This window comes from Aquarana catesbeiana, linkage group LG05 (genome assembly GCF_042186555.1).
Source record: "Aquarana catesbeiana isolate 2022-GZ linkage group LG05, ASM4218655v1, whole genome shotgun sequence".
NCBI lineage: Eukaryota > Metazoa > Chordata > Amphibia > Anura > Ranidae > Aquarana > Aquarana catesbeiana.
In genome coordinates, this window is record NC_133328.1 from 557,827,625 (window position 1) to 557,838,940 (window position 11,316).

The 11,316-nt window shown below is 42.0% G+C and overlaps 1 protein-coding gene across 1 annotated transcript in view; it reads left to right on the forward strand.

The window, feature by feature from the left end:
* LOC141145325 (carbonic anhydrase 3-like) overlaps positions 1 to 3,005 on the forward strand; it is a 30,000-nt gene extending 26,995 nt beyond the window's left edge. The window contains exon 7 of the mRNA XM_073631903.1: positions 312 to 3,005. Within this exon, the coding sequence (XP_073488004.1) occupies positions 312 to 431 (120 nt within the window). The 3' untranslated portion in view covers positions 432 to 3,005. The remainder of the gene's footprint in view (positions 1 to 311) is intronic.
* Positions 3,006 to 11,316: the final 8,311 nt, after the last annotated feature.

Consider the following 11,316-nt stretch of genomic DNA (forward strand, 5'->3'; position numbering starts at 1 on the left):
GGAAAGATGAGCAAGGGAGAATTAACATAAAGGAACTATCAAAATCATGGGGCAAACAAGAGTACTTATATGTGTTTCTGTATTTATAAAGGGGGGGGGAGTGTTTTAAGCAAATTGTATTAAGTCTGTGCATATAAATCTTGCAGGGAGACTCAGGTAGGACAGAAAAGCTCTGTCTGACAAAATCAGAGAGGCTCAGGATTTGGTGTTCAGAGTAATCAGAGAATCGTGAGCTGTGTTTTATATGTTATAACTGCATGCTAAATGTTCAGGTTTGACTGGAGCTTACCTTTGTAATGTTTCTATAACAGATGGAGAAATTTCGGAACATCTTCCTCAGTATGGCATGTGAGGTCCCTCTGAAGCTGGTGAACAACTATCGCCCCACCCAACCGCTGAATGGAAGGGAAGTCAGAGCATCCTTTGATTAAATCTTTCATTGATCTGTAAGATAATGACATTAACAATACAAAGAAGAGCATATCTTTCTGCATTAATATCTATTAAATGACAAACATGCTGAAAAATAATACATCATTCTTGCATATGGCTGTTCTCAAACATTCACAAGGGTTTTTGGCTGATATGAGTGAAAATGTGTCTTTCAAGGTAAAAACAGGGCAATAATTTATATTAAAAAAGGAACCATTGTATTGTGCAATACATGAAATGACACTGGTGTGGTTTTATTTATTTACAATCTATTTGCACATTTTGAATATTGAAATAATATAGTTTTCATAGCTCTAACAATAAAATAACCAAGACAAATAATAACTGAAGTATAAGCGTTTATAGATGCCCATACATTAAGCTGGGTCTACCAGTTCAGTTTCTTTTTGTTCAACCAGCGGGTTGAACAAAAAAAAAACCTGATAGAGCCCTACATCAACCCAACAATGTGTGATGCAGGAATCTACCCTGCTGAGTTATTGGGGTTGATTTACTAAAGGCAAATAGACTGTGCACTTTACAAAGTGCAGTTGCACTCTGAAAGTGCAGTTGCTCCAGAGCTTAGTAAATGAGCAGAAGCTCTGCTGACTTCCATCATCCAATCATGTGCAAGCAAAAAAGCATTTTTTTTTATTTTCCTTGCAGGTGACTGGTTACTCTTTGCAAAGTGAAGCCTTACCTCTTTTACTAAGCTCTGGAGCAACTGCACTTGCAGAGGGCAACTGTACTTTGGAAAGTGCACAGACTATTTGCCTTTAGTAAATTAACCCCATTGTCTTCTGACAGCGGGGACTCCCTCCTATCAAAATACACTGATCAGCGCTTGCAGCCATTGGCCATTGGCTGCAAGCGCTGATCAAATGCTAGTTTTCCAGCAGATCACAGACAGCAGTACACATGTACCAAAAGTCGACCAGTTCATGCAGTACCAGGCTTTAGTTATTATTTAGAAAAAACCCATAACCCCCATAGGTAGGCGGGACTTTGAAAGTGACCAAGAACAATAAATTGTATCAAAAATAGGAAATTTATTACAAAAACATATATTGATTAAAAGACTTTAGTCATCAAGAACAAAAGAATACATCAATATTGGACATTTGATTGAATTTACAAAGTGCATACAGACAACTAAGGCTTATTGGATGAACCCGACGTTTCCAGCTTGGTTCCCTTCTTCAGGGATTTTTTAAAATCCAGAGCTCGGTGTCAGACTGTGTATTTTGCCCATTTATCATGGAAGCAGGAAAGGTCCCAAAAGTAAAAAAACAGAAAAGGCTGTTTCAGGGTGGCCTCAAATTGTTCCGCAGAGGTCCCCCAGCGAAGGTCCAAAGAGCCCCCAGAGAAAAATCAGATGCAATGATCCATAGGGGAGACATATCTGAAATATTACCGCACAATAATGTCCTGTACACACGATAGGATTTTCCAACAACAAAATCCATGTTTTTTTCCGACGGATGTTGGCTCAAACTTGTTTTGCGTACACACGGTCACACAAATCTTGGTGGAAATTCCGATCGCCAAGAACGCGGTGATGTTCAACACGTACAAAAATTAAGTTCAATATCCAGTGCGGCTCTTCCGCTTGATTCCGAGCATGCGTGGAATATTGTGCGTCGGAATTGTGTACACATGATCTGAATTTCCGACAACGGATTTTGTTGTCGGAAAATTTGAGATCCAGATCTCAAATTTTGTGTGTCGGAAATTCCGATGGAAAATGTCCGATGGAGCCTACACATGGTCGGAATTTTCGACAACAAGCTCCCATCGAACATTTTCCATTGGAAAATCCGACCGTGTGTACGGGGCATAAGAGCACATTCAATACTTGTAAGATGGCTGAAAGAGTATACAATAATTGTCCAGCCCAGAGAGTATACCTCCATTGGATATTTTTGTGTTTTTTCTATACAAATTTTGGGATGTGTTGACCACCAACAAATGATCCCACGGGTCTTGGAACTCTCACTAAACTGATAATATTATTTTAGGGTGGCGTATGTAAACATGTTTTTGATGGTAAAAAATGTTTAATAAATTCTGATTTTCACTCTCACTTATTTGTATCTCTTTTCTTCTGTCTCTGAAAGATTTTGACTCTACCATTTATTTTGTTGGATATACTGTATAAGCTTTATCGGCCACAGTTTCCATAAAGATGACTAACAGAACAACATTAGCAATAGCTGTAAAAAAGAAGAGAAATTTGCACAATACTCAGGACAACTTATGTCCTAAGCACACGTGTCTCATTCCCTGACTTCTCTGTCAAGAGCAATGGCACAACCATCAACCCATCCCCACATGCCAGGATACTAGGTGTTATCCTGGACTCTGAACTGTCCTTTCGGCCCATTATCCAAACACTTTCCAAAGCTTGCCATCTCAACCTCCGCAACATCTCCAAAATACGTCCCTTCCTAAACAATGAGACCACAAAGCTCCTGATTCACTCCCTGGTTATCTCTCACCTTGACTACTGCAACTCCCTCCCTATTGGCTTACCTTTAAATAGGCTATCCCCCCTTCAGTCCATCATGAATGCTGCTGCCAGACTCATCCACCTTACAAATCGCACAGTGTCTGCTACCCCTTTCTGCCAATCCCTCCATTGGCTGCCACTCACCCAACAAATTAAATTAAAAATACTAACAATAACTCACAAAGCAATCCACAACTCTGCCCCCAATTACATCACCAGCCTAGTCTCAAAATACCAACCAAATCGTATTATTCGTTTCTCCCAAGACCTCCTGCTCTCTAGCTCCCTCGTCACCTCCTCCCATACTCACCTCCAGGACTTCTCCTGAGCCTCTCCCATCCTTTGGAATTCTCTATCCCAATCTGTCCGACTATCTCCAACTCTATCCACTTTTAGGCGATCCCTGAAAACTTTTCTCTTCAGAGAAGCCTATCCTGCCTCCACCTAACAAAGGTGCTTTCATTTTCTTCATCCCCCTCAGTTATTACCTTTTGTATCACTCGACCCTCCCTCTTAGATTGTAAGCTCTAATAAGCAGGGCCTTCTGATTCCTCCTGTATTAAACTGTATTGTAACTATATTGTCTGCCCTAATGTTGTAAAGCACTGTACAAACTGTTGGCGCTATATAAATTTTGTATAATAATAAGCACAAACCAAAAACGGTGCTCCCCTTGGCCCCAGCATTGCCTAACTGACCGGGCACTAAGGCCTCATGCGCACGGGCATATGAATTTATGCTCCAAATATGCTGCCAGAAGTTGGCAGGAAAAAATGCCTCTAATCTGGCTTATTTACATGCATTTATGTGTGTACTTATGTGCATTTTTGTGCACATATTTATGCACATTTACATGCATATGCCGCTTAGAAACATATATGCATAAACTCATTCTGTTGGCTAGACTATTTATTTATATTCCAAAGACAGCTTTGGGGCATATTTTTTTGCCCCTGAAGGATGCCGGGTAAGTACCCACATGAATACCTCCATGTGCATAGCCTCATTAAATACCATGCAGCTGCATCCATGGGCAAAAAAATAAACCTTTATCAGTTTTCTTCCAGATCAGCCCCAGGCCAGACCCCCACAAATGTATTAATTAAAACTTTTTCATTTTATTTATTTGTCAGATTGGGCATAATCTTTTGATTAGAAATGATGAAGGAAACCAGTTCTTTGATAAATAATAATCAAAAATAATTATTTTTACTGTATATTTGTTTTTACTCTTGAGCTACCAATTCTATGGTGCAATGTACAAGGTAATGGTGTCTTCACCAAAATTTTTTAGATGCTGACCTGTAGATGGCACACACTATTAGGCATTCAACTGTTCATGGCTTGGTGAGCCACCAAACAAACTTCCCATACTTGACCAGTTTGCCTGCCTGAATCTCCAGCTACCATATCTGTAAACAGAGTAGCTGGAGATTTGGCTGCTTTGTTTACATTCAAGTATATTCCTAGAGGGAAGATGGGGCTTTCAGATTTCTATAAGCCCTCCCACAAACCCCTACAATGCTTTTGGGGGACCAGTTGCGAGGAAGAAGCTCCTGAGCCCCAGCATGGGAGCAAGGTTCAGAAGGCTTTGCCACACTCTTTTGCAAGGTATCCTCCCAAAGTTGAAAGGCATGTGGCCTAGTGTGGTTTGGGAAGGGGGAGCGTCACATTCACTGCCCTCCCTTTCACGCCCATCCAGACTGTGTTGGTGGATAGGGGTTTGATTTTAATTTTAGAGGCACCTCATGTAATTTTTTTCTTTTTTTCTTTTTAATGGTGATGTTTAAAGAATTATATTGTACAGCTCGATTACTTATTGTGCATCTTTCAGTCTTCCCCCAAGCATTTTATTTAAAGGATTTGTGTATTTTCAGAGTTGCCTTTTAGGGCCAGTTCACATTGGAATGCAGGGACTAATAAGAATGTACAATATATATGTTAAGAGCTGCATACATTGACAGTGCTATACTGTAAAAGTGCCTGTTATAAATAAAACACTCTCTCCTCGCTAAACGGTATTTCATTTTTTTTTGCATTGATCCATGTCTCCCATGGCAGTACCCAGCTACCCATGTCCTATAGCTTGCAAATTAACCTTGACAAAGACCAGAAACATATAGTAAGATTCTGCTCCCATAGACTTTAATAGAGTTCAGATCTATGGTCAGGGTCTGCAAACTTCCAGTTACGTGCTTTATTCATCCCTACACATCAAATCATGCACCAGTGTGCATATGAATCATGAAGCATATGTGCTTGTGTAATATGCAGTGCCCGGAATATGGGTTATACTGCGTATGTGCAGAAAAGGGGGAGATAACAATAGCTAAAGAATGAAAAAATAATTTTAACAGTAATAACAGACCTTTTCAGGTTTTCTGGAAATCGTTTTAAAAATTAGCATATGAACTACAGTTCCACTATAAATAGATCACCAGAGGGCATAGGTATAAATAAGTCATGGGCAAATTCACAGTGCACCCATCTGTTATTTATCTACGTCCACCTGACATCCCACAATAAAACTCTATTTGTAATAGGATAAATGTGCACCAGGCGGATCTCACGGAGCAACCAGTGAATGTAACATTTACAATTATCTGTAAAAGAAGCTTTTAACTAGGCCTGCAAATTTTGCCATCAAAAGTTTCTTAACTAAGCCTCATTAATTATAGTCTCCCATGGTATGAAGATGGCGTGCTTATTGGAGTTCCTCCACTGAGGGGCAGTATAATACTTTGTAAAGAATCTGATAGGAGAAGCTCTCCAAAAGTACTTAACACAAAGGTATGCTATGAATTTCTTCTGAGGTTTGTGTGAGTAATAAATCATGTAAGTGGGCATCCCAGGAACGTACTCGTGTACAATATGTATTCTCTATTGTTTAAAGATTAATAAGACATAAGTTATGTAAAATCAAATAGCAAAATGGAAATTCAATAAAAAAAATCCTTAATTGTATGATCCCTTTGCATTCACAAACCCTACATGGAGCATGAATGGCAGTATTTATGAGAGTCCATAGACTGAACTGTTTGCAGATTTGAATATTTTGCACAATTATCTTATTGGGAATGTTTGTGTCTTCAGAACATGATAATGACATTAAAGTTCACTCTGTTTAGCTGATGATATTTATTTGCTCATTCACATACCTCCCAACTTTTTAGGATGGGAACAAGGGACACCTATTAGCAAAAGTATGCAGGCATAGGACACACCCCTTGCCACACCCCTTAAAGGAGAATTAAAAAATATATATTAATGCCTTTCTTACCACTACTATTCCTTTATACTGGCTTTTGAAAGCAATTTAGAAATTGGATGAAAGGTTTAGCACTGGGAAACACTTTAAAAGATAAAAAGTGTATTTATATACAACTTATATGCAACGATATCATTTTTTTTGGGGGGGGGGGGGTTTCCCTGCTGGGGGCATATGGGAAGTGAGAGTATTTGAGCTTGGGGGGGAGGGGCAAATATTGCTGGGTGGGGGGATTTCATCAGTGGGGTGGATATGTCCTGGAAGGAGGGGGAATTTATGTAGACTAGTGCTCAATTTTTTTTTTGAGGGGGGGGGGGGTGCCATATAATGGGCATACATCTTGGGTAGGGGGTGGGGAGGGGCAATTTGGGACGTTTGCCCTGGGCTCTAGATGACCTTGTCCTGGCACTGCTTACAGAATCTGGTGCAGCTGTGCATAGTAACCAATGGGCTTCTAACTTCAGGTTGTTTAATTGCTTAATGAATTAAAATCTGGAAAATAATTGGTTATTATGCACAGCTGCACCAGTTTTAGTAATTTTCCCCCTCGGTGTATTTCCACTTCTGTAGTGTATTGCGTGCGGTTGCAGAGCAGCCCCATTCACTTGAGGCAGCTAAAGGGGGTAGAGGCTGGGGGGGTGGTAAAAACAATGCTCAACCGTTTTACCACCACAGCCCCCCCCCACGTCACGTGTGAACAAGCCCTTTGCTCTCTTGTGATTGGTTGCCATGGTGGACTGAATGCCACTACCCTTTGCACTAATTAGCTAATTAGCTGCATTTTATTAAAGACAAATGAAGACATTTTCTGTGTATACAGTTTTTATTCTGTCTTCCAGGAATTTAACAGGATTTTCAATGAAAATCTAAAAAGATTTGCAAACAATTATCTTAACAGTTAATGACTAAAGGGCTTTGTTGTATCTGTCGAGATTTGATGTAATTACAGTGCTGTAATGTTGTAGACATGGTCTAAATACTTAATGATTCATGGTGAGATAATGCATTTGAGGCAGTGTTTACTGTATAATAATATTAAGTTAATGACAGTGTCGAGTAGTAGCAGGTATAAGATGTTGGTACGCTGAGATCTCCATGAGTGCTGGGCTGAGTGCAATGGTTGAATAAATAACAAATTAGAAAGAAAGAAGTATTACATGGATAACAAAAAGCAATTTGAAATGATAGTGTGATCATTTGCACAATTTGTAATTCATCCAACACAGGGCTTATGCCCTGTATACACGACCGGTTTTGCCGTCGGAATAAACTCTGAAGGTTTTTCCGACGGAGTTCCAACGGAATTCCGCTTATGCTGTCTTGCATACACATGGTCACACCAAATTCCGACCGTACAAGAACGAGGTGACGTACAGCACGTACGACGGGACTAGAAAATGGAAGTTCAATAGCCAGTAGCCAATAGCTTCCGTCTCGTACTTGCTTCAGAGCATGCGTCGTTTTTAGTGCGTCGGAACAGCATACAGACGAGCGTTTTTTCCAATAGTAATTTGTTCCTTTGGAAAAATATAGAACATGTTCTCTATCTAAGTCCGTCTGAATTTTCGACAGAAAAAGTCCGATGGGGCATACACACGGTCAGAATGTACGATGAAAAGCTCCCATTGGACTCTTTCTGTCAGAAATTCTGCTTGTGTGTACGCTGCATTAGAGTTAGGACAGTAGTGTGGGAGCATGGGAAGGTCCATATATGTGCATTGAAAGGAGGGCTTTAAAGCCCAGCTCTAGGCTATTTTTTTGATATGCGCCTTTTAAAGCAGCTCTGGATTGAAGGTAAGTAGTTCTTCGGTACCTCTACTTTGCCACAGGATATTCTCAATCTTCCGAGTTGAATGATGCCTAGGGGTCTCTTTATTAAAAAAATTCCTGGACATATGTCACAAATATTCACCCAGTCATCACAAATTCTCATCGTACTTTGCCTTATATGTTTATTTCCTATGTATCACTACCCCCGTAGGGGCCGCTGGTATTTTGCCCAAGTCTTCCCCACTTTTGCCCCACAGCCAGGCACAAGGTTGATTGACACAACCAGGTGCACACACACTTCAGCTTGTTGTCTTCAATGATCAGTCTAGGGCAGTGGTCTCAAACTGGCGGCCTTCCAGCTGTTGCAAAACTACAAGTCCTATCATACCTCTGCCTTTGGGAATCATGCTTGTAACTGTCAGCCTTGCAATGCCTCATGGGACATGTAGATTCGCAACAGCCGGACTATTCACAACTGAGGATATCTAACTGATCTCTCAGTTAAGCTCTGGTGAAGTCCTTGCTGAAAGCAGATAGCAGACTTCTGATTGGCAGTAGCAACAAAATAGATTTAGGAGTGAGCAAAGTCCCTTAGTAGTAGTAGTATTAGTAGTAGTAGCTGGGCAAAGCTCAAGAGCTAAAGGTTTCGGGAGCCACACATCAGAACAAGACCTGTTGTGTGTAAACAAGTGGCAGTCTCAGCCTGGACCCCCACCAGGCCATGCCCCAACGCGTTTTGCTCCACCCACCGGAACTTACTCATGGACAAAGCTTCTCAGGTACAAGCCAGTTATGGCAGACTGCTCCTGTATTTTGCAGTCCAAAGGTAGCAGAAACTGAGCAAAGTCCTATGCAATAGCAACAGTTGGACAAGCTCATCAGAACACTAGCTAGTGTTCCCTTGTTCAGACCCTCAACTGACTATATAGAACTTCAGAAGGGGTTAGAAGCAGTCTGTGGATCCTTTAGGTCAGGAGTCTCCAAAGTACGGCCCGCCAGGCCATTTCTTCCAGCCGGCAGCTGGAGTCCTCAGCCCTCCTGTCAGACTGATGGGGGACTGACTGATGGGGACACAGATGAATGGGGAGACTGATGCGGACACAGATGTATGGGGAGACTGATGGGGACACAGATGAATGGGGAGACTGATGCGGACACAGATGTATGGGGAGACTGATAGGGGCACAGATGTATGGGGAAACTGATGGGGACACAGATATATGGGGAGACTGATGGGGACACAGATGAATGGAGAGACTGATGGGGACACAGATGTATGGGGGACTGACTGATGGGGACACAGATGAATGGGGAGACTGATGGGGACACAGATATATGGGGAGACTGATGGGGACACAGATGAATGGGGAGACTGATGGGGACACAGATGTATGGGGAGACTGATGGGGACACAGATGTATGGGGAGACTGATGGGGACACAGATATATGGGGAGACTGATGGGGACACAGATGAATGGGGAGACTGATGGGGACACAGATATATGGGGAGACTGATGGGGACACAGATGAATGGGGAGACTGATGGGGACACAGATATATGGGGAGACTGATGGGGACACAGATGTATGGGGAGACTGATGGGGACACAGATGTATGGGGAGACTGATGGGGACACAGATATATGGGGAGACTGATGGGGACACAGATATATGGGGAGACTGATGGGGACACAGATGTATGGGGAGACTGATGGGGACACAGATGTTTGGGGAGACTGATGGGGACACAGATGTTTGGGGAGACTGATTGATGGGGACACAGATGTTTGGGGAGACTGATGGGGACACAGATGTAAAGTCTCATGCACACTGGAAGTTTAGCACCGCTGCATGATGCTCCAGCATTTAGGTGCCAGCAAGGGATACAGGAGCACCATCCAGCCCCTCTGTCATCAGTAAGTCAAATTCTATTCTATTCTTCTGCTGTGGATTTATAAATTATTTTTCCGGCCCGCGAATATGTGTTGAATATTGAATGTGGCCCTTGAAGTAAAAAGTTTGGAGACCCCTGCTATAAGGTTATCTGAACTCACCAAATGTCCTGAAACAGCTGGTAGCCTCCTTCCAACTTCCAAGCAACACTTTATACCAGTGATACCAGACCAGATCTTCAATAGACAGCCCCTTCAGGAAGCTCTCTGTAGAACCAGGGTCACTCACTCCCACTAACTTCAGGCCCTTTTTCTACAGAGAGCTGGCTGAAGGGGCTGACCACATGGCAGCAGGTGCCAGGGGAGGCAGCAGCCTTTCCCCTAGGTGGTGCAATCCTCTCCAGGAATGAGCTCATGAGCAGTGCATACCCTCTCCCAGCATCCTCTAGGGCCACCCTCCCTGGGATGATTGACTGGAGCAGCATTAATATTCATGCTGTGTTCTGCATAGTGTCCGAAACCTTTCTAGGTTGCTTGGAAACAGAAACTAAAGACAGAACCAAACAGCAGCTGAGCACACTGAGCAGGCTACACTAGCCGACCACGGCTCTCTGTTAAGTAGAGAGCCAAACTGAATTTACCTAACAGTTTCTCTTTTTAAAGCAGAGAAACACAACTATACTATTCTTACTGTACAAATCTTAGCACCTACCTAGGAGGGTGCTACACCTATGATCATCCACTCCACCTAGTGGGCCATAATGATGTATTTTCCTGAATTACCTCAATCAGGAAATACCACATTATGGCCAATAGATGGAGCTAATAATCATAGGAAATAAACACATTGGACAACATATGCTGAGAATTCTGGATGGCTGGGAGAATACTAGGGACATTTGTCCAGGAATTTGGAATAAATAAACCTCCTAGTTTCACTCAACCCTGAAGAACGATAAAAATCTGTGAATGCAGAGAGTCATGGTCCCCCCTGAGTATTGTGGCAGATAGCACAATGTGTCAGCAGTGTTTAAAGGGCTCTTAAACCATATGCATACAAGCTGTCCATTGTAGGCAGCTTTGCAGTGCTACATGTTTTTTTTGTGGTTAATTATAAATTTAACATTTACTAAAGGCATACTTTCTCACCTACTCCAATGAACCTGTGTTCACTTAAAACAACAGCGGCGTAATATGAACACAAAATAAAAAGAAAGATGAGGCAAACACATTTTTGGATACATTTTAAAAATGTACACCAAAATGCTAATATTTTGACTCTCACTGGTTGGTATGGCCCCTAAGATGTGGACAGTATAATAGTGTTGTCTGGGTGAGTTGGCCATGGCTTATATACACACTTGTGATGGGTGACTAGGATGGCGGCAGGTCAGAGGAGTGTGTCATTGTGTGTCTAATGCTGTACTTAGCTCCCATCTGCCTTC